This window comes from Nycticebus coucang, chromosome 17, assembly GCF_027406575.1.
Source record: "Nycticebus coucang isolate mNycCou1 chromosome 17, mNycCou1.pri, whole genome shotgun sequence".
NCBI lineage: Eukaryota > Metazoa > Chordata > Mammalia > Primates > Lorisidae > Nycticebus > Nycticebus coucang.
In genome coordinates, this window is record NC_069796.1 from 76,886,686 (window position 1) to 76,910,678 (window position 23,993).

The 23,993-nt window shown below is 43.4% G+C and overlaps 1 protein-coding gene and 1 pseudogene across 1 annotated transcript in view; one reads left to right on the forward strand and one right to left on the reverse strand.

The window, feature by feature from the left end:
* The window catches only part of ATP6V0E1 (ATPase H+ transporting V0 subunit e1), a 56,549-nt gene extending 35,485 nt beyond the window's left edge, over positions 1–21,064 (forward strand). Inside the window, exons 3-4 of the mRNA XM_053565936.1 lie at positions 8,997–9,126; positions 20,581–21,064. Coding sequence (XP_053421911.1) covers positions 8,997–9,090 — 94 coding nt within the window. The 3' untranslated portion in view covers positions 9,091–9,126; positions 20,581–21,064. The remainder of the gene's footprint in view (positions 1–8,996; positions 9,127–20,580) is intronic.
* On the reverse strand, positions 1,345–3,191 carry LOC128569215 (60S ribosomal protein L30-like; annotated as a pseudogene).
* Positions 21,065–23,993: the final 2,929 nt, after the last annotated feature.

A 23,993-nucleotide genomic window follows, 5' to 3' on the forward strand; every position in this document is an offset into this window, starting at 1 on the left:
TGAGGAAGCTTTAACATTGTGCTTCTTTAGGGGAGAAATAAAAGAATTCATTTGTTCATCACAAAGCAGTTATAAAAAGGTGCATTTATACCTGCAAGAGTATAAATTTGTTACTAAAACAACAAAAAAAATAGCTGGGCGTTGTGAGCTAAGAGTAAATTCATTACTGAAACAAGCACACACTCTGAGCCTGTTTGTCAGGGGGAGTCCCATCTCTTTGAAGAGCTCACCTGATGAACAATCCAACCACAAGAGTGACTGGGGTTTATACTGGGGTGTGTGCACTAGGGGGTGGGAATCATGGGGGAATTGACACCTGCTTGGCCAAGGAGTGGGTAGGGGTAGGAGAGGAGGTGCACACAGAGTGACTCAGTGCTACAGGAGAAACTCCTTTGCAAAATATACAGGTTGTAGTACATTCCATGGCTTGGATAAACTTTTAGCTGTCTCACAGAGAAAGAGAAGGAATAACTGCTATTTATTGACCATCTCTTTGTCAGCCACTGTACCGAGCACTTCACTTATGTGTCTCTTTAATTCTTTTTATTTATTTATTTATTTTTTGAGACAGAGTCTCACTTTGTCGCCCTGGGGTTGAATCTCAGTGGCGTCATAGCTCACAGCAACCTCAAACTCTTGGGTTTAAGCCATCCTCTTGTCTCAGCCTCCTGAGTAGCTGGGCCTGCAGGCACCCATCCCAATGCCCAGCTGATTTTTCTTACTTTTAGTAGAGATGGGATCTTGCTCTTGTTCTTACTCAGGCTGGTCTCAAATTCCTGAGCTCAAGGGACCCCCCCTGCCTTGGCCTCCCAGAGTGCTAGGATTACAGATGTGTGCCATCGTTCCTGGCCTCTCTCTTTACTTCTTGATTATTATTAAGGATTGTTTATTATGTCCATTTTGCAAAAAGGGAAACTGGGCTTGGGGTTGTAAGATCTCTTGAGCCTGCAGTTACTACACCAATATTTGGTATACTTGGAATGAAAATCTTAACCCTGTCTAGTACTGAATCCATCTTTTTTTTTGGTGGGGGGGGGGTGAGATATAGCCTTACTTTGTCACCCTGGGTAGAGTTCTGTGGTATCACCAGAGCTCACAGCAACCTCAAACTCTTGGGCTTAAGTGATTTTCTTACCCCACCCTTCCAAGTAGCTGGGACTACAGGCAGCTGCCACAGCGCCTGGCTATTTTTTGTTGCAGCTGTCATTGCTGTTTAGCCGGCCCGGGCCGGGCTTGATCCACCAGCTTCGGTATATGTGCTCAGTGCCCTACTCACTACTTATGGGCACCAAGCCAAAATCAGCATTTTCTGTCTTTTTTTTTTTCTTTCTTTTCTTTCTTTCATCAAGCTCTGGCAAGTTTTATTAAAGAAAAAATGTGCATGATTTGCTTTCCACCAGTCTGCTCTAGCATGCTTCTAATGATATCAAAATCACCTGGGTCAATGACAGTATGCCTACTCTGTAGTATTTTTTGTGTACTATGCCCAATTCAATATTATTGCCACTGTAGTGATGAACACCAGTTCTGGTTAATGTGGCATAGTACTCTATTTCAGATTTTCTCAAAGCTGGGCAGTTGTTGGTAAGGATGACTAGTTTTATTTTGCCTTGTCTGACCATCTTTTTTTTTTATTTTGAGACAGAGCCTCAAGCTGTCCCCCTGGGTAGAGTGCTATGGCATCACAGCTCACAGCAACCTCCAACTCCTGGGCTCAAGTGATTCTCTGCCTCCGCCTCCCAAGTAGCTGGGACTACAAGCACCTGCCACAATGCCCTGCTATTTTTTTGTTGCAGCTGTCTTTGTTGTTTGGTGGGCCTCGGCTGGATTTGAACCTGCCAGCTCAGGTGTATGTGGCTGGCGCCTTAGCTGCTTGAGCTACAGGTGCCGAGCTTTGTCTGATCATCTTGTATCCAGCACATACTTTCCATTTTTCATAATGAGCTGGAGCCTTGAGTTCATCGATTCCAGTGACTTTTTCGTCTTTTTTGTGTCCACCATCTTCCTGCCTTAAGTGTGGGATGGCTCTAAACGAAGACCACCAGCATTTTTTTTTTTTTTGTGGTTTTTGGTCAGGGCTAGGTTTGAACCCACCACCTCCAGCATATGGGACCGGCACCCTACTCCTTGAGCCACAGGCACCGCCCGACCACCAGCATTTTCTAATAGCATCTAATTATGTTGCTATCTTTAAAGGTGTCATTGGATCAGGATAAGAGAGTTTGGTAGAGGTCATTTTAGTGGAGCTAAGGCAAATCACTTGCCTTTATTTCTGCTGTCTCTTAAGGATCCACCAACAGAGGTCACTTCTATCATAGTCTGGGCCAGAGGGACAGTAGATCAGAAGAGAGGTCCTATCTGAACTTCCCCATTCCAACAGGGAAGCTGAGACTGCTCAATCTGTATGTCACAGGGAAGTAACTGCTTTTTGTTCCCTGTTCTTATATCTGAATGTGGAACAAAAGAACAAAGCAGGTTTGAGACAGCTGTGTATAGCCTTTTCTTTGGCTATATTTTATGCTTGGAGCATTCTTATAATCAAGAGCCGAGCTCATACTAAGTGGCTAGGGAGTGTTTGTAAGGTGAAAACACCTGCGTGTATCTCTAGCAAAGCACACTCCACTCCTGGCCTTGGTTTGTCTTGAACAGCTTATAAATCCCTCTGGGTTAGCCCCTTCACTGACTCCTCTTTGCATCCTGAGGGCCTAACAGGGAAAATGGCTCTGGGAAATGGTTGTAGGGTAAATGAAGACCCCATAGGCTACTTAATTTGTTTCACTCTTAATTCCCTGTAAGAGCAGCCTGGTATAATGGAAGTCAGGAGTCGTGGGTTCCCCACTTCCATCTCTATCACTGATTTGCTATGGGGTTATTAATAAGGTTCTTAGGACTTAATTTCCTCATCTTTAAAATGCACAACGTCACCTGCCTTCCATTCCAGCTCTGCAGTTCTCTGAAACATGTACCACAGCTGCCTCCGTAGTTTAAGTAATCTCGGGTTGGTTATTAGGCTGCAGCTTATGAAGACGTGTGGAACAGTTCGGGCAAACATGAAAGGTACCTTTAGTTCCTTTTCTTGTACACATGAAGTAATACATTCATTGGAATATGAGCTCTTCCCTCCACCCATTTCCATCAATTCAGAGGGTATTTTGTTTTTCTTTCCAGTTCTCTTCGTGTTTGTCAGCTTTAAGGGGAAATTTCAAATCATGAAGTAGTCAGAAGGGCAGGCACAAAGCTCAGCTGGTTAAAGTGGGGGAAATTCCTTTGTGAAATTTCTTTTTTTTTAATTCTTTTTTTTTTTTTTTTGTAGAGACAGAGTCTCACTGTACTGCCCTCGGTAGAGTGCCGTGGCATCACACGGCTCACAGCAACCTCCAGCTCTTGGGCTTACGTGATTCTCTTGCCTCAGCCTCCCGAGTAGCTGGGACTACAGGCGCCCGCCACAACGCCCAGCTAGAAATTTCAAATAAATTAGCATGAAGTGTTTCCCAAGGAATTTTCTTGAACGTGGTTTGTTGGGAGTTTTTTTTGTTCAGATTTTTTTTTTTTTTTTTTTGCTGCATTTGAAACATTAAAAATATTATGTAAAATTAAATGTAAAAAAGTTTCTAGATACTAACTCGGCAAGCAAAGTGGTCTTCATTCTTGTATCTGGATATTTATTTTTTACTGTGGGTACCAAAGGCTTAGACTTAATCAATATTTTGTGTATGGATTTTTGTTTTTCTAATTTCCATGTGGTTTAGATTGAGCTAAATTAATGCCTCCTGAAATGTTCTTAGTTAAAATATTCCAGGGCTGGGCCATGGCTCACTCCTGTATAATCCTAGCACTGTGGGAGGTGGGTGGATTGCTTGAGTTCAAGAGGTGGAGACCAGCCTGAGCAAAAGCAAGACCCCATCTCTAAAAAGCTAGCCTGACATTGTGGCAGGCACCTTTTGTTCCAGGTACTCAGGAGGCTGAGGCAAGAGGATCACTTGAGCCCAAGTGTTTGAGGTTGCAGTGAGCTGTGATGCCACAGCACTCTACCCAGGGCACAGAGTGAGACTTAGTCTCAAAAAAAAAAAAAAAAATATATATATATATATATATATTTCAGAAGGTAGAAGGTCACTTTTTGTAGTGCAAACAGTAATCTCACCTGGTTTCTGGTCTAGGCCCTACTACTACATAGTACTGTGACCATAGGCCAATTGCTTAGCTTCTTTCTGCCTGTTTCCTTAACCGTATGGTACGAGAATTAATCAAAGGCTTATTATGTGATCTTGCGACAATGCGAAGTATGTGTTTGGTCATGTTTCTCTTTTCCTGGTATATAACTCCTAAAATTCTTGTAATCTCCAAAGTGGTAAATTTTTATATGCTAATGAGTTGCCTGATGGCTCTGAAGCTCCTATGTAGCTCCAAGTTAATGGGGGCGGAGGGGGAGTGGCGGCTGGTTAACCAGAAAGAACAAGGCAGGATTAGAGGCTTGGGACTTTTAGCCCTGCCCCCTCAAACTCTGGGAAGGAGAGAAGGGTTGAAGGTTAAATTGATCCCCAGTGGCCAGTGGTTTCATCAGTAATGCAGTGAAGCCTCTATAAACCCCAAAAGGGTCAGAGAGTTTCTGGATTGCTGAACACATGGAGGTTTTGGGAGTTGGCCTGCCAGAAAGGGCATGAAAGGTCCCCATACCTCACCCTGTGCATCTCTTCATTGTATCTTTTGTAATATCCTTTATGATAAACCAGAAAATGTGTTTCCCTGAGTTCTGTGAACTGCTCTAGCAAATTAATTGAACTCAAACAGGGGTCAGGGATCCCCAGTTTATAGCTGGTAGTCAAAAGCCCAGGCAAAATAACCTGGAGTTATGGTTACCATTGGAAGTGGGAGGCAGTCTTGTGGGACTGAGCCCCTCACTTTGGGATGTGATGCTGTCTGCAGGATAGTGTCAGAACTGAAGTGGAGGACACCAGCTGATATCCACTGCAGGGTTGATCGCTTGCCTGTTGGTGGGAAGAGATCCCCACACATTTGGTCACAAAGTCTTCCATGTGGATTGTTGTGCTGTGACAGCATAAGAAAAAACAGCTTGTGTTTTTCCTACTCTTATTTGTATTTTTTAAAAGCTCCCTGGGTGATTATAATGTGCAGCTGGGGTAGAGAATCACTCCTATACAAGATCCCACAAAGTGCTGGGAGGTGACTTTTTTATTCCATACCATACCTTCCTGGTTATGAAAGGAGACAGGGACTAGTTTATATTCAAACATATTTTTTGTTTCATATGTCTAAGCTAGTTGGCTAGTTATCTCTGTCTCTTACACAAGTGTTTTTTTTTAAGGCAGCTTGTATTGCCTGCTGGGATTGGGGAAATCCTGGGTTTGGGTGGAATTTTCCATGACTCTTAGCTCTGCACCAATAGTGTTGACTGCGGTCTCAGAGCTTATCGGTGTGTCTGCCTGTGCTACTCTCCGCCTTTTTTATAATGTCAAATAGATATTAAACCTCAACTACAAGTCTGGGTATTTTGTTCGTGGTTAATACCCAAGTTCTGAGGACGGATCAGAGAGTCTCATCTGAATTAACTTTTTGTTTATAAAGTGAGTTAGCTTGAGCTATCTACTTTGGCCTGATTTCCTCAGGTGTCATGTGTCTTTGTCACCAAACCACCCTTTCTTTCTTCAGGCACAGGCTTCTGATGCAGTGCTGGCTGATTATCCAGCCTTCTCTTCACCAGTGATTAAATCAGCCTTTTGATCCTTTGATTGGAAGAGTTCTAAAATTGACAGCAAATGGAAGAAAAGAGATCCAACAAGATAACAACCTAGCTGGGTTTGGCTAGTTCCCCTCTTACAGGGGAATTTAAAGTCCTGAGACTTTAAGAGACGACTGCAGTGATACCCTTTTCCTTAGAAAGCAGTTCCCAGATCTTGTGCAAAGAATAGCAGAATATTGCCAAATTTCATTCTCCCAGAGCAGTAGTAGTTGGAGAGTTGGGCTTATTTTTTTACCATAACACCCCCCCCACACACACACACACCTACACACAAATGAGAGACGCTGTCATCAATTAATTAACAGTTGACCCTTGGACAATTCAGGGGTTAGAGTCACTGACCCCCACACAACTGAGAATCTGTGTATAACTTTGACTCCCCCAGAATTTAACTATGAATAGTCCTCTGTTGACTTTATCAATAGGGGTCAGTCAACAATATATGAGTCAATTAGAACTTCTCATTTTATGGGGGAGGTCATGGTAAACAAATAAGCCCAACCTCCAAGTACTTACTAATGCTCTGGGAGAATGAAATGTGGTAATGTTCTGCTAGTCTTTGCATTGGATCTAGGGAATTGCTTTTCTTTTTCTTTCTTTTTTTTTTTGGTATTAAATCATAGCTGTGTACATTAATGTAATCATGGGGTACAATGTGCTGATTTTATATACAATTTGAAATATTTTCATCAAGGAATTGCTTTTCTATGGAAAAGAAACTATTACCACTGAAGAGTTTCCTAAACTCTCAGGACTTAGCCAAATTTTGTCAGCACTTATTTTGTATGTTACATGTGTTATATACTGTATTCTTAAAATAGAATAAGTTAGAGAAGGTCGGGCACGGTGGCTCACTTCTGTAATCCTAGCACTTGGGAGGCCAAGGTGGGCGGTTCACTTAAGCTCACGGGTTTGAGACTAGCCTGAGCCAGAACGAGACCCCATCTCTAAAAATAGCCAGGCTTTGTGGTGGGCGCCTGTAGTCCCAGCTAACTGGGAGGCTGAGGCAAGAGAATCACTTGAGCCCAAGAGTTTGAGGTTGCTGTGAACTATGATGCCACAGCACTCTACTGAGGGCAACAAAGTGAGACCGTCCCAAAAAATAAATAAATAAGCTAGAGAAAAGAAAATGCTACTAAGAAAAACATAAGGAAGAGAAAATATATTTACTATTAAGTGGAAGTGGATCATTATAAAGGTCTTCATCCTTGGATTCACATCAACTAGGCTGAGGAGGAGGAGGAAGAAGAGAGGTTGGTGTTTGTGTTTCAAGGGTGGCAGAGGGCCGGGCACGGTGGCTTACACTTGTAATCCCAGCACTTTGGGAGACTGAGGCAGGTGGATTGCATGAGCTCAGGAGTTTGAGACCAGTCTGAGCAAGAGCTGGACTTAATTCGTATATCTCTAAAAAATAGCTGGGTGTTGCGATGGGCACCTGTAGTCCCAGCTACTTGGGAGGCTGAGGCAAGAGAATCACTTGAGCCTAGGAGTTTGAGGTTGCTGTGAGCCATGATGCCGTGCACTCTACTGAGGGTGGCAAAGTGAGACTCTGTTTCTTCTCTTTTCTTTCTTTTTTCTTTTTTGAGACTCTGTTTCCAAAAAAAAAGGGCGGTGGGGATAGAAGGAGAGGCAGGTGTGTAAAAGGAACCAGGCAAAGGAACCTGTCAGATAGATCAGCAGTGACATTAGATTCTCATAGGAGTGCCAACCCTAGTGTAAACTGCACGTTCAAGGGGTATAGGTTGTGCCCTCGTTATAAGATTATGATGCCTCAGATCTCAGGGGGAGCAGAGGCAGTGATGCTAGGGCCGGGGAGCAGCTACAAATATTAGCAGAGAGGTTTGACTGCACAAAGACTATAATAAATCGATTGCTTGCAGACTCATAAAAAACCATCCCCCCACCATCTGTGGAAAAATTATCTTCCATGTAACCTGTTCCTGGTGCCAAAAAGGTTGGGGACCTCGGCTTCATAACATTTATTTCCTAACAATAATATTATATAAGCTTTATGAGATTATTGGCATTTTATTTTCTCTCTTGGATTTCAGAGGCCTATAACCTAGTAGTTGCTCATTAAATATTTGTTTAGTAGGTTAAATAGAATTTTTAACTATAGCCAGACGTTTGCATATTATCTTTCTTTTTGTGCTTTACCTTGGTCTTAGCTCAGTGATGCTCAAATTTAATTGGGCACATGAATGACTGTGTCAGGTACAAAGCCATTTATTCAGAACTTCATGAGCAACGTAAGAAAATTTTAAAGATCACTTTGTGCTATTTTTCCACTTTTAACTGGGAAGTAAGGTGTAATACATTGTACTTTCTCCATGATTAGTCTGTAATACAGAGGAGTACCGTGTTATTTAGATTCTGAAGTAAGCTGGTGTTAAATGCCAATTTGGTTCTGTTCTGCTAGGAACCAAAAGATCTTATGTATTTTAGTAGTGATGGCGATTTGAGAAGGGGAGCTTAAGTGTTGTGTTCTAACTGAAAGATAACAGACCTGGTCTGTACCAGTAAAAATGAGTGTGTCATATAGATTGTGGGTCTTAACACTTGGAGAATGGATAAAGCAAGACCTATTTTCCATGAGCCTGGAAGTGTGATGGTGTAAATTAAGATTAGCTGGAATGTTGAGGGCAATCTGCTTGTAACATCTGTCGTCCTCCTTGGACACCAGGGTTGATTCAGCTCATCTGGCTGCTAGCAGGGTGTCCCCTTCCTCTCACCACTCCATGTGCGTCTTTCCTCAAGCTATGTGCTTATCGAAAGAGGACGGCTTTCCCTTCGAGAGACAGAACCATTCTTTGGTCAAGGGTATATATTTAGCAGCGCTTCCCTACTAGAACCTCCAAACAAAGTCTCAAGATTAGGTGTTTTCAGGGTTTTTGAGGTAAAGATATCATGTGTTCAGGAAACCTCGGATACTTGGAAAGGTAATCAGGTGCTGAGAGGCAAAACAGAGACCACCTGTGATGAAGCCTTATGGCTATGTCTGAAAATGAAGGCACGATGTGTCCTAGAAGATGTTTTTGTTTTCAGACATGCTTCCATTAGTGCATTGTGTATTGAAGATATGGTCTAAATGGAATAGATTGAAGCTTTTTTCAAGGTTTTCTTAATAACCTGATAGACTGAAGTTTTGTTAATGTACTTTTTCCATCCTAGTTGAAAATGGTCATGTCCGAGCATGATTTCACCGGTTTGTTGTTGTTCCTCTCCGCACTTTTAGTTGGCTGATTGCAATTCTGGCCCAACTCAACCCTCTCTTTGGACCACAATTGAAAAATGAAACCATCTGGTATCTGAAGTATCACTGGCCTTGAGGAAGAAGACATGCTGGACAGTGCTCAGTCTTGGAGGTGACGATATTCTTGACCTTTCACATCAATATTGCCAATCAGTCAGCTAGAGTTTACCTTTTTTCAGACTTTTACCACCATTTTAACACATGACAAGAGCAAGTTGCTAAAAGCAAATGAGATCTGAAGAGCAGAAATAAATTTGGAACTTAGGCTATTCACCTTACCTAAATGTTATGGATGTATCTGTAAGATTTTTTAAAATTCTACTATTACCCTGCCTACAATATAAATACAATTTGATTTACAAATTCAAGTGTGCATCCACTCTGACACAGATCAGAAAAGTATTTATACTTAAAATTGCAAGATCCAGCAACTTTAAAAAGTGTTTGCCAGGCCGGGTGAGGTGGCTCACACCTATAAATCCCAGCACTTGGGAGGCTGAGGTGGGTGGATTGCCTGAGCTCACGAGTTTGAGACCAACCTGAGCAAGAGCGAGACCCCGTCTTCTAAAAAAAATAGCTGGGGGCGGCGCCTGTGGCTCAAGGAGTAGGGCGCCGGTCCCATATGCCGGAGGTGGTGGGTTCAAACCCAACCCCGGCCCAAAAAAAAAAAAAATAGCTGGGTGCTGTGGCAGATGTCTGTAGTCTTAGGTACCTGGGAGGCTGAGGCAAGAGAATTGCTTGAACCCAAGAGTTTGAGGTTGCTGTGAGCTAAGGTGCCATAAGCACTCTACCAAGGGTGACTAAATCAGACTCTGTCTCAAAAAAAAAAAAAAAAAAAAAAGCATCTGCCAGGCTGAGTGTGGTAGCTCCTGCCTATAATCCTAACACTGTAAGAGGCTGAAGCATTTGGATCACCTGAGCTCTGAAGCTTGAGACCAGCCTGATCTCTACTTAAAATAGAAAAACTACCCAGTGTTGTGGAGGGTACCTATAGTCCAACTACTTGGGGAGGCTGAGTTAAGAGGATTGCTTGAGTCCAAGAATTTGAGGTTTCTGTGAGCTATGACACCATGCCACTCTATCCAGGCAACAGAGTGAGACTATGTTTCAAAAAAAAAAAAAAAAAAAGGAAGTGGGGCAGCGCCTGTGGCTCAGTGAGTAGGGCGCCGGCCCCATATGCCGAGGGTGGTGGGTTCAAACCCAGCCCCGGCCAAACTGCAACAAAAAAATAGCCGGGCGTTGTGGCGGGCGCCTGTAGTCCCAGCTGCTCGGGAGGCTGAGGCAAGGGAATCGTGTAAGCCCAAGAGTTAGAGGTTGCTGTGAGCCGTGTGACGCCACGGCACTCTACCTGAGGGCGGTACAGTGAGACTCTGTCTCTACAAAAAAAAAAAAAAAAAGGAAGTGGCTTCCAGATTTAAAATTCAGATATCTGAATGCTTTGAATGGAGAGCAGTACCTTTTGAATATCAGTCTTAAAATTGTAACTTTTGTTTGGTTCCGAGGATCAGAGAGGTGAGTGGTGGTATAGTGGAAAGATTTATTTGCTGGCTAAGAGTTAGGAAACCTGTCATTAAGTTTGTTCTGCTATCTCCATTATTTGATTAAATGGAAGTGTGAAGGGCGTGGCTAGATTTGGGTTGGAGTTTTTTATCTGCCCTTTCTGATGCTGCTTAGGTGTTACTGTAAATTGCATACTGTCCTATATCCGGAGACGCACAATGTCTGGCTTGCCTATTTTTAGTGATGTCAAGATGATCACTGGATTCAGGTAATGACAGCCTGGTTCCTCCATTTGTAAAGATCTCTGTTGAGCTTTTATCCAGTGTTTTTTTTTGTGTGTTTTTTTTTTTTTTACCTATTAACGATCATAGCCAGAATTAATTTCAGTAGAAATTGCAAGATAATTTTCTAGTTCTGTCATTACTTTTACATTTGATTAGTTGAAATGCTTCTGTAAAGATAAACCTTCTCTCATCAACTAAGAGTTATTTAATAACCTTGAAATAAAGATCAGATGGAAATACAGGAAAAGCAGAATATAGATTGAATTCTTTTAATTTTCACAGTGAGATGTCGGTACCCAAGTTACTTTGGGTGTTTCCAGTGAGATTTTCTTTTCTTTTAAATTTTAATTAATTCTATTATCCTTTTATATTCAATTTTTTATTTTTTTAGTGTCTTGGCACCTATTTAGAGTGGCTTATTTATCCTTTTTTTTTTTTTTTACAGACAGTCTCACTTTGTTGCCCTCGGTAGAATGCTATGGCGTCACAGCTCCCAACCTCCAGCTCTTGGGCTTAGGCGATTCCCTTGCCTCAGCCTCCCAAGTAGCTGGGACTACAGGCACCCGCCACAACGCCCGGCTATTTTTTGGTGCAGTTTGGCCAGAGCTGGGTTTGAATCCCCACACTTGGTATGTGGGGCCGGCACCCTAGTCACTGAGCCACAGAAGTTAGAAAGGAATGCAGAAAAGCACCAGAGCTTCTGGAAGGGGGAAAGAACTGAAGAACTCTCTCAGGAGTCTCCATGTGGGCTCTTTTGTCTAGGGGTTTTAAGAGGATTAACATGGCTGGCAGTTGGTCCTTTACAGTCTTTGTCCCTGAGAAGGTGGAACCACCCCCAAAACCATCACAGGATGCTTGTTCATGATCTTATCAGAGCCCAGAGGGTGTGTCCCAGAAAAGGCAGTCTGCTTGTGCCTGGAAATGGGGGTCTGACTTCTGAGCTCACCTGGGCCTAGAGAATGGGGGGCTCCCTGTCTAGCCCTGAGTGGTGGAATCCTGTACCAGTCCTCTCTCTCCGAATAGAAGCTCTAACTGCTGTTAGGGAAAAGGGGTGCTGACTGCTCCAAACTGCTTCCTGCTGAAGATGGACGGTGATATGGGGGAGCAGTTAGAGGTTCCTCAGAGGAGGTTGATCCAGGATTCACAGTAAATGGAAATTTAGGTTGATTCTTCTAGCTTGGGGTAAAATATTAATGAAATTGGCCAGGCCCAGAAAATTGGGGTTCCTTGTTCAGACTGGAATGAGGGAACCCTATATCAACAGAAGGGGTCTCTTCAGTGAGCAGTGATCCAGGGGTCCACAATAGAGTCAGGTCTGGGCTGGAACCCTTTTCACTGTTTGTGGTTTGATGATATAATCTCTGAAAGACATAAATCTTATTAAGTACATTAAAAGGCAAGGTTAGAACAGTGAGAGGAGGGGGTTGATTGAGAGAAAACTGCATTAACACTTTTCTTGCTATCTTCTTTTTTTTTTTTTTTTTTGGCCAGGGCTGGGTTTGAACCCACCACCTCCGGTATATGGGACCGGCGCCCTACTCCTTGAGCCACAGGCACCGCCCATTCTTGCTGTCTTCCAAATAATAATTTCACAAGTGTAGGTAGATTGTAATTGATTCTCTTCTTGGTTTGCTTCCATAGAAGGTGGTGGGTTCCAAGATTTTACTCATGAATGATGTATCCAGGAAATCTATTCCTATAACTTTAACAGCTGTAGAAGAAGACAAGATAACAGAAAAGGGACCTTCCCAAGTTGGTGTTAGGGATGGTGAATTAGAGGGAAGAGTCGTGTGAGCCCCAGACTTGTGCACGTGTTAGATTTCTAACACGTGTGTTCGTGCTCCACCTCCCCAGCATGACGGGCAAGATGGGACGGTGGTGCCCTCGGCAGACTGGAGAGGCCTCAAGATCCCCCCTCAGCTGGGGAGAGCTCCGGCCTTTACATTCATTGTGCCATGGCTGCTTTCCTGAGTCTGTAAAAGCCTGTAATTCCTAAGATGCCTTGAAGCTGTTTGAGAGTTTGAGGTTTAGTGTGAACCAATATTGGTCTTATTCTTTCTTTGCTCAAGGCTCTCTTGCTCTGTGATAACTGGAGACCTGAACAGTGAACTTCAGGTACAGGTAATTGCACTTTAGCCTTGGAAACTTTGTACCCACAATCAGCTAAAAAGTTTAATGGAGCTTGGGTAGCTTTGTGACATTCCTCTGCATCTGGCGCTCCTAAAATAATGTCATCTACATACTGAATAAGAGTCGTTGTAGGATATGAAAAACAACTCAAGTCTTTGGCTAGAGCTTGTCCAAACAAGTGAGGGCTGACCCTAAATCCCTGGGGTAACACAGTCCATGTGAGCTGGGTGTTAGAGTCAGAGAGGTTTTCAAAAGCAAAAAGGTATTGGGAATTTTATTTTGCTCTTCCCTCAGTAGCCCAGACTTCTGGGTTAATTTTTGTCTCTAATAAGGGAACGCATAGTATAGGTTCCTTTCCCATATTCATATAAATGGTTGTTCCCATTTCAGTTAGTATGTCCCTCCCCAAAAGGGGAGCAGGACCTTCACCCATGATTAGGAAGGCGTAAGAGAACAGCCAGTCACTCTAATTGCAGCTTAAAGGTTGAGAGAAAAATTTGATAACCAGCTTTCCAGACACCCCCTGTATAGTTACAGATTTGGGGGATAAAAGACCAGGGTTAGAGAGGAGGACAGAAAAGGTTGCTCCACTGTCCAGAAGAAATTCTGTCTCCTGGCCCTCCACTGTGAGGCAAACCTGGGGCTCTTGAGGGGTGATGACTCAAGCTGGAGCCATGAAAATTTTCCCCCGGGCACCCTCACTCTAGTTTGGGCGCTGATGAGATCACTGTCCCAGGAGGCCTTCGCCTCTGGGGACAGGCTACTCTCCATTGATCACCTTTATATTCTGGACAGGGGCCTCGTGGCTTGCCCAACAGGCGGTTCTGCCCGAAGCAGTCCTTCCTGAAGTGGCCAGCCTGACCACATTGGAAGCACTTGTTCTTAGCTCCTCTGGCTTCCCTCTGCCCCTGAATGGTGCCTGTTTGTTGGAGTGCCATTACTAGATCTGTCATTCTTTTTTTATCCCTTCTCTCTTTTTCCTTCTTTTACTCCTGATCTCTATTATAAAAGACCACAGTGGCTGTTTTAAGAAGATTCTCCAGGTTATGATCTGGGCCTACAGCCAATTTCTGGAGTAGTCTTCAAATGTCTGGGGCTGCCTGAGTGATAAATTTATCTTTTAAAATAATTTGGCCCTCAAAGAAGTTGGGTGTTAACTGGGTGTATTTTCTCACCACCTCCCTAAGCTGCTCAAGAAAGGCTGAGAGACTCTCATTTTGTTCCTGGTAAAGGGTAGACAACTTAGAATAGTTCATAGATTTCTTTCTTAGATCGATGTAAACCTTCTAGGATACATGTTAGAAAATGTTTATGCCACTAGCCACCTTGTTTCTTAGGATCCCAATCAGGATCCTCAAAAACTGCCTGTCTTCCTGTGCAGTTTCTCCCCCTTTCCTCAGGAGACATACTGCCATCAGTATTGGACATGAACCACAGATCACCCCACTTTCTAGCTTCCTCCAAGACTTCATTTTTCTCATTAAAAGTTAAAGTTTGATCTAGTAGTAGCATTACATCTCTCCAAGAGAGGTCAAAGCTTTGTCCTAACCCTTGGAGAACATCCATGTACATGTCAGGGTCGTCAGCAAATGTTCCCAAATCAACCTTAATTTACTTCAAATCTGCCAGAGAAAATGGAGTGTATACTCGCACACTTCCCCTTTCACCACCGGCAGTCTCCACTAAGGGACCCAAAGATGGATATGGTTGCCTTCTGGGGGTCCCACTGGGACCAGAAAGAACTCTTGGGACAGCCTCCCTCCTGGGGTTTTCAGAACACACTGAGAAGGTGTGGGAGAAGTAGATGATGGGTTTTGAACTAAGTGGAGACAGCGTCCCTCTTGGGAATCCCTGACCATTTGGGGAAGTCACTATACAGCCAGGAGAGCTGAATCTATCTGACAGGTCTTAACACAGTTGGGGGTTGTCCTTGAGGAAAAAGAAAGCTTGCACATATGACACTTCAGACCACTTTTCTTCTTGTTATAAAAAAATATCTAACTGAAAAATGGTGTCATAATTTAGAGTACCCTCTGGGGGCCATTGTTCACCAGTGAAGAGTTGATACTGAGGCCAGGCCTGGGTGCAGAAGAAAACCGTCCATTCTATTTTCAGCATCTGGGGATCAAACATGTCCCAGTGCTTCAGAATACAGCCCAGCGAGTGTTCCGGCAGCACGGGCTGAAAAATCAGGTATCCGGGAGCCTGGTCCCACCTGATGACAGTTCTCTTGGCAAGAGAACTTGTTATCTGGGTGTTCTCAGAGAGAGAAAATTACCCATCTGTGGGAAAGACCAAACGTCCAGCATATTAATCAATCCCACCCTGTATTTCTGGGTTGTCACAGCGTCCTCTGACCAACCCAAGAATCCTTCCCGTCAAACAAAAGGAAGCGTCCTTCCAATGCTTGGGGAAGAGTACTTGAGGAGAGTGTGCTTGTCTGGAATTAGCCGCTCTTACCAGTGTAGCGCTTGTACCCCCTGGTTCTCCTGTGCTTGTTACTGCCGGCAGCACAGCCCAAGAAATCAGGTATCAGGGAGCCTGATCCTACCTGATGGCCTTCCAGAGTGCTAGGATCATGGGTGTGAGCCATTGCCCCTGCCCTTTTGTATATAATTTTTTTTATTTGACTCATGAGGTGTCATTTTTTTATCTACGTTTTTTTATTGAGTGCCCTTTGTTTTCTTTTCTTTCTTTTCTTGTTTTTTAATGTTATGCCGTAGATGTGCTAAGAAGGTTCTCCCATTTTCCACCCTTCAAGTACATGTTAGTTAAGGCTTGTGATTATAACTGTGGTTTAAAGCTGAGAACTTCAGGCTGCAGTTGGATCTAGTTCCGGCACTGCTTTTCGCTTCTCTGAGTTTCGTTTCCTTTCCTTATAACGAGAACCAGGCCTTTTGACACTGAGTAACACTGGGAGGGTGGATCTGAAGAGGTTTCATCTGCTCATTCTTATCAGCCTCATGTCTCTGTTAACCTGATTGTTTTGCAACCTGGTCCACAAAACAAACCTGGCAGTTTGAAATCCTTATGTTAAAGTTACTTCCTTTAAAAGCAAAATGCCAGGAAGTTGGAGGGCACAGCCATATGATCCCTAATTATGGGCATCATGTTGGACCTATTCTGCATTTAACAGAATTACAGTAGTAAGCTCTACTTTGGCATTAGCACATCAAGAGAACTAATCCTTGCTTAGCTTTAGAGCACACAGAACTCTTAAGGCAAGAGGAGCTCACTTTTTTTGGTGGTAAAATTTAAAAATTGAGCTCTATTACTTTTTTTGTTTGTTTGATTTTTTAGTTTTGTTTTATTTTAATTTTTTTTTTTTTTTTTTTTTTTTTAGAGACAAGAGTCTCACTTTATCGTCCTTGGTAAAGTGCCATAGCATCACAGCTCACAGCAATCTCCAGCTCTCGGGCTTAGGCAATTCTCTTGCCTCAGCCTCCCAAGTAACTTGGACTACAGGCGCCCACCACAACGCCCGGCTATTTTTTTGTTGCAGTTTGGCTGGGGCCGGGTTTGAACCCATCACCCTCGGTACATGGGGCCAGCACCCTACTCACTGAGCCACAGGCGCTGCCCTGTTTTGGGTTTTTTTTGAGACAGAGTCTTACTCTGTTGCCCTGGGAAGAGTGCCGTGGCATCATCATAGCCCACAGCAACCTCAAACTCTTAGGCTCAAGTAATCCTCTTACCTCAGCCTCCTGAGTAGCAGGGACTACAGGTGCCCACCACCATACCCAGCTAGTTTTTTCTATTTTGGTAGAGACAGGATCTGACTCTTGCTCAGGCTAGTCTTGAACTCCTGAGCTCAAGCAATCCATGTGCCTTGACCTCACAGAGTGTTAGGATTATAGGCATGAGCCACTGTGCCTGGCCCTCTATTACGTTTTATTTTTATTTTTTTGCAGTTTCTGGCTGGGGCTGGGTTTGAACCCACCACCTCCAGCATATGGGGCCAGCACCCTACTCCTTTGAGCCACAGGCGCCACCCCCTCTATTACGTTTTGAACCTTGAACTTTTACACAATGGTAAGATGGTAAAATATTTGATTTTGTGCATGATTTCTTTAAGAGGCCAGATTTGGATAGCAGATATAGGCCAGACATGGTGTTTAGCAGAGAAAAATGAGTACCAGTCATAAAAGCTTTAGAATGATTTCATATAAATGAAATTGAATCCATCTGAACAACACTCTGTTAAACATATACCTGATCTTTCGCTGCTTTCATCACTGTAATTGTCATGATTTTCTTTCCTGTATTGAAGAACTGAAGCACAGTTATTGATGAGAGGCTGAGTTATAGCACACTACGTTTATGGGCTTGGAATCTTGTCCAGCAGTATTAAGAATGGTGCTCACTCCATCCTACCCCTCCTCCCCAGCCTTCTCTGCCTCTACTAGATTCCTCAGTGTGATTTTATAAGATGTATATGGAACTATTACATAGAGGTTGCTATTTTTGTGCTGTTCACTTTCCTACATCTTGGGGCTGCCATGCTAGTATGGAATCTCCTTGGAGCAGATTTGGCTTCAGACCCTGGAAGTCAGTTGGTTTATCATACCATTGTTACATGGGAGATGAGTTAACATCTATGGTTTACTATATGTAATCTGAAAGGGCAGAAATTCTATTTATTATAAAGTCTGGGACAGGAAAGAAATAGAGGATATTGGTAATTTGGCCTCTGCCCTGTGGGAGCTGTTTCTCTATGCATTCCAAAAATAGTTGAGCACTCAGGAGGGGTATAGTACCACGTAGGGATTTCAAGTAAGTCTGTGGGCACGGAAGGGGTTTGTGATCTGTTGGGAGGTTTAAATTAACGCATACTTGGGAACAGTAAACAGTGAAGTTTGTCTTTTACTCTGACTGCTCCAGCTGGATATTCTGCTGCCATTTCAGACTTAGCTGTATCTCCATTTCAGGTCCCACTATCACAGTTTCCCCTATCACTTAGGGTCATGAACCTATCCCATCACTGCTTTCTCCTCTTCCTTAAATCAGGTTGTTCTTGTTATGTCTCTTGTGTCTGCCCTTCCTTTCAGCTCCTCCTTTGGGTATCCTGATTTCTGAGCCAGATGATGGCAGCTCTGAATTATGATAGGCCTGGTCTCCCTCTCCTTGCAGGCCTCTGTCTACAGAATCACCACCTGTTTATTTTCCTGGTGTAGCACTTCCTGAAACAGACCTGCTTGCCCCAGGGAACTTTCAGTAGTTCTATACTGGCTACAGCAGGGTTTTTTTGTTTGTTTTTCTTTCTTCTTTTTTTCCTTTTTTGGGGGGTTTGTTTTCTTTTTAACCTGAGGTGTACATGCCCCTTGAACTGCAGTATAAAATAGTGTAAGCACACAGCTTTTGTTAGAGTCATCACAGCTCCTGTGAGCCACTAAAGACAGGAACTACTAATCTGGAGCTCAGGTTAAGGTCTCTAACTTGGCCATCAGGGCTTTCCCAGTCTACACTCAAGCTACCTTTGTGGCCATTTTTTTTTTTTTTTTTTTTTTAAGACAGAGTCTCACTATGTTGAGTAGAGTGCCAAGGCGTCACAGCTGGTTTGCCACTGTCATAATGGCGCTAAATTAAAAGTGAAAGAAGCTTTTAGATGTTGTGAGCACTGGCTATTTATTTTTTATTTATTTTTGAGACAGACTTTCACTATGTCGCCCTTGGCGGAATGCCATGGCCTCAGAGCTCACAGCAAACTCAAACTATTGGGCTTAAGCATTCTCTTGCCTCAGCCTCCCAGGTAGCAGGGACTACAGGCGCCACCATGACACCTGGCTATTTTTTTGTTGCAGTTGTTATTGTTGTTTAGCTGGCCTGGGCTAGGTTTGAACCTGCCAGCCTTGGTTCAAACCATTGTGCTAGGGGTGCCAAACCTTTGTGGCCTTTCTTCTCACTGTCTACTGGCCCTTCTGTTTTCATGTTCTTGACCTAATTAGCTTTAGTTAGCTTTTCCTGCCTTTCACTACCCTACTATATTCATTACTTTAGAAAGGAAATTACCTGTTGCCCCAGACTAGAGCCAGTCTAGTTCACAGCAACAGCAAACTCCTGGATTGAAGCCATCCTCCTGCCTTAGCCTCCCCAGTAGCTACCGGCAACTGGCTAATTTTTCTATTTTTGGTACAGACAGGGTCTCGCTCTCTCATAGCTCACTGTAGCCTCAAACTCCTGGGCTCAAGTGACTCTCCTGTCTTAGCCTTCTGAGTATATGCGACTACAGTGTGCATCGCCACACCCTGCTAATTTTTCTTTTCTTTTTTTTATATAGAGATAGGGTATTGCTCTTGCTCCAGGTGATCTTAAACTGCTGGCCTCAAGCATTGCCCCTGCCTTGGCCTCCCAAAGTGCTAGGATGACAGACATGAGCCACCACACCTGGCCTTAATTTCATTTTTGAGTTGAATGTATTTTGTTTGCAGTCAAGGGCAGGTGGACTGGCCCAGCTTATCCCTGCAAGACTTAGAAGCAGACTTCACTTCTGGGTATTCTTTGACCACAGGCCTGGGAAACATAATTTTACCAGACTGAACTGTAGATTCTCCTGGTTGTGTCCACTAATTTGGAAAACTTAAAGGGCCTTTCAGATCTATCACTTTTAGGCCTTTTGGCTAAGATCAAGTGTAGCTTTCTCTCTGCATCTCTGTTTGACCTGCCTGCCACAAACCCTGTCTCATCTGAACTTAACAGGCATCCCTCACACATATACCTCACCTTGTACTTAACCCTCATCATTTTCACACTTAGGCAAATTGGAACTCATAGCCAGCATGATTTCTTATCAACCAGCTCAAGTTTGTTTGAAAAAATTTTTTTCCAATTTTATTTCTTCTTTATGTACTTTTTTAATTTCAAAAGTAGGTTTGGCGCCCATAGCACAGTGGTCACGGCACAGGCCACATGCACTGAGGCTGGTGGGTTCGAACCCGGCCTGGGCCAGCTAAACAACAATGACAACTGCAACAACAAAAAACAACAACAAAAAAAATAACTGGGTGTTGTGGCGGGCACCCCCGCCCCAACAAAACAAAACAAAAGTAGCGTATGTGATTTTATGTGGATGTTAATGAGCTTCACGTAAAGGACTTTCTATGACCACTGTTAGCAGTTTAATTTGTAAAGATGCCTATTTTAAATGTTTTCTAGCTTTGCAAGAAGGGTGTTGAGCTTTAACCTAAAAAGAAATTGTCTTTTTTTGTCTGCACTTGTAGTAGCAAGAATGGGGAGCAAACTGTAATATAGGAAGCAGCCTGCTTTGGGGAAGTCTGACACTAGAGAAGAATACATTTTGCCTGTGGTCACCTTGCTCTTGTGCCAAAAGAGGGGAAGGGGAAATGCAGACTCGTGAAACCAAGGTGAACATGTTAGATTCCCGCACCATCAGTCTTAGTCATCGTCATTCTTCCAGCTCTCTGTAACGTGGTCAGACTCTTACTGTGCTCCTCAACACAGCACTGTCCTTGGTTGTTGGACTTCTTGCTGCAGCTCTGCAAAGACTGCTCAAACTTGCATGTTGATTCATTCAAGTATTTGTTGTTGAACACCTATATATTTTTAAGTATTGGCTGATTAACTTTCTTGATGTTAACTTTTGCCCTCCTGAGGAAGATGTGAAGACTAGTTACTAGGATGGTTTTGTTTTGCAGGTCACGAAAAGAGAATTCCTTCTAGAAGCAATCACTTCCAAACCCAGAGTGTCTTCCTTGACTTGCCTATGTTGGGCATCAGCTGCCTTAAACATTCACACCATATCTGAATGTCTTATTCTTCAATGCAGTATTTTTTTCCTTTACTTTTTTACACTTTAATGAATTACGTGCCTACTTCACCTGTACTGTGCTGACTCCACAAATTGTGTATGTACTCTCCTGAAATAGAAGATGCTCTTCTGAGAAGTATGCTATTTTCTCCTTGGACTCTGCAGATTTGAAGATGGCTCCTGTCTTTTTGCAGCATTGGAATCAACAAAGAGTTTAAATACTGCTGCAAGACAAACAAGATTCCAGTGGGGCTGTCAGTAGGAGAGCGTGTTCAGAGCGAAGATCTGTACCAACAGAATTATACCAAAGTATTTTCAGGATGAATTTCTTGTTTCTGCCATCTTTTGGAATAAATTATTTTTCTGCTTTCTATGGAAATCTGAGTTCAGTGCTTATAAAGCTCATTTTTATAAGCTTCTCTACCCCCAGATAATGCCTTTTTAAAAATGGTTTTGTAGGGCCAGGCGCAGTGGCTCACGCCTGTAATCCCAGCACTTGGGAGGCCGAGGTGTATGGATTGCCTGAACTCACAAGTTTGAGAGCAGCCTGAGCAAGAGCAAGACCCCATCTCTAAAAAATAGCTGAGCGTTGTGGCAGGTGACTGTAGTCCCAGCCAATTGGGAGGCTGAGGCAAGAGAATAATTTAAACCCCAAAATTTGAGGTTGCTGTGAGCTCTGACTACATGGCACTCTGCTGAGGGCGACAAAGCGAGACTCTGTCTCACAAAAAAAAAAAAAAAAAGAAAGATGGTTTTGTAGTCTCAACTTAGGTTGGGGATATAAAGGCTGCCATGTAGTTTGAGACACATAAAGAGACTGGTAAGTATTTTCTTAATCATTCAGTAACCATCTGAGTGCCTATTGTAGCCAGAGTACTAGAGGGATCAAAGATGTGTCCATTGGTTTCTCTGAAAGTTCAGGAGCTTATATGCTATTTACAGAGTTAAGGTCAGTATTCATAGAACTATAATGTCAAGCCATGTTTGATCATTTCCTTTTGGTTACGGTGGTGAGCCAGTTAAGGGTAACTACTACTCACAGGGGTAAGGCAGCAAATGCTGCTGAGATGAAACCATCATACCCTCAGAAATAGGACTAAAGAAATCTAGAGTGATCAGAAAGCCTGGGGCAGGGGACAGTAATGTTGTGTTTTGATAGGCGGCATCTCAATACACTATTTGGGGGGCTTTATTTTAAGAAATTAAAAATTAAGATGGACCTAGATTTTCACTAGTTCTTGGCTTTTTGAAAGCCAGCCAAGAATGGATTTCCTGTTTTGCAATTTGTACTTTTCTTATACTCCCAAACTGTCTGAACTCAGATGCTTTGCTATTCTTAAGGCCAAAGTGTGAGTTTCAAGTTGAAGTGACTCCTGATTTCGTTACTTCTCTTTCCTTTTTTTTTTTTTTTTTTGCAGTTTTTGGCTGGGGCTGGGTTTGAACCCACCACCTCTGATATATGGGGCCAGTGCCCTACTCCTTTGAGCCACAGGTGCCGCCCAAGCTGTAAATCATTTCTTTTCTTTTTTTCTTTCCATTCTTTTTTTTTTTTTTAGACAGAGCCTCAAGCTGTCGCCCTGGGTAGAGTGCTATAGCATCACAGCTCACAGCAACCTCCAACTCCTGGGCTCAAGTGATTCTCTTGCCCCCGTCTCCCAAGTAGCTGGGACTACAGGTACCTGCCACAACGCCCAGCTATTTTTTTTTTTTATTTTTTTTTGTTGTTGTTGTTGTAGCCATCATTGTTGTTTGGCGGGCCTGGGCTGGATTCAAACCCGCCAGCTCAGGTGTATGTGGCTGGCACCTTAGCTGCTTGAGCCATAGGCGCCGAGCCTCTTTCCATTCTTTACTTTCATTTTGAATGAAAAGTTTTTGTGTGAGTTAGGCAACTATATTCCTTTCCAGCAGAAGGGCCTCTTTAATTTCATGGAATCCATAAAACAAAGTTGAAGGGGCTATGGTGATAAAGGTAAACCCATCATTGTATATGGAAGGAATCAGCCCAGACAGGGAGAGTGACTTGCCTAGTTTAGTGTAGCTGGTCAGAGGCAGAGTGGGGAGTAGGATTTGTAGTCTCTAATTTTCACTCTAGAGCCGTTTTCTTTGGCCACCCTCCTTGGAGCCAGCTCTGGCTGTGGGGGGAGGAAAGAACTCTGCCATTGCAGATGACCAAGCTTTCTCCTACCAGAGCAACTTACATGAACCTTAATCAATATTTGTCATCTAAGAAAGCAATGCTAGTGGTTATTGTGGGCATATAAAAGGAAGTCGCAGTCTTTGAGCTCTGACTCCCTAAGGAAGTAGGACTGCAGTGCAGCTGTGTCCCCGGATTCTTTAAGATTTGTGGCCGCAGGCTGGGTATGGTGGCTCATGCCTGTAATTTTAGCCCTCCGGGAGACCAAGGTGGGTGGATCGCCTGAACCAGGGAGAGACCTCATCTCTAAAAATAGCTAGGTATTGTGGCGGGTGCCTGTAGTCACAGCTACTCAGGAGGCTGAGGCAAGAGAATTGCTTAAGCCTAAGAGTTTGAGGTTCTGTGAGCTGTGACACCATAGCCCTCTATTGAGGGCAACAAAATAAGACTGTCTCTACAAAAAAAAAAAAGAAAGAAAAAAGATTTGTGGCCCGATATCTCTGGGATTCAATCTAAAACCTCCCCATCTCCCACCCTGCTCTGTTTTCCAGCAGACTGTAATGTTTTGAAGCAATGTTTTCCAAGCTGAGCCTTATGGTGACTTTAATGAAGCAGCACATCTGCGTTAGACAATAGGGAGCCTACCTCAGACCTTGGCTGTGGCATGCCTTGTGGTAGACATGGTGGGTATCTTTGGGGCACTTCTCATTGATGATTATGATTTTCACATTTCCTTTTTAATGGCACAATTGAAAGTACAAGTCATGACTTTGGCTGATACAACAACTCCATGATTTCTGCTTTATTCTGCCATTCTGTAGTTAACTCATCTTTACACTGCCCATTTGTTCTAGGTGTTTTTTTTTTTTTTTTTTTTTTGTAGAGACAGTCTCACTGTACTGCCCTCAGGTAGAGTACCATGAGGTCACTCGGCTCACAGCAACCTCCAACTTCTGGGCTTACGCGATTCTCTTGCCTCAGCCTCCCGAGCAGCTAGGACTACAGGCACCCACCAGAATGCCCGGCTATTTTTGTTGTTGCAGTTTGGCCGGGGCTGGGTTTGAACCCGCCACCCTCGGCATATGGGGCCGGCACCCTACTCACTGAGTCACAGGCGCCACCCTGTGCTAGCTGATTTTAATGAGACTTTGAGAAGTAAGCTGAAT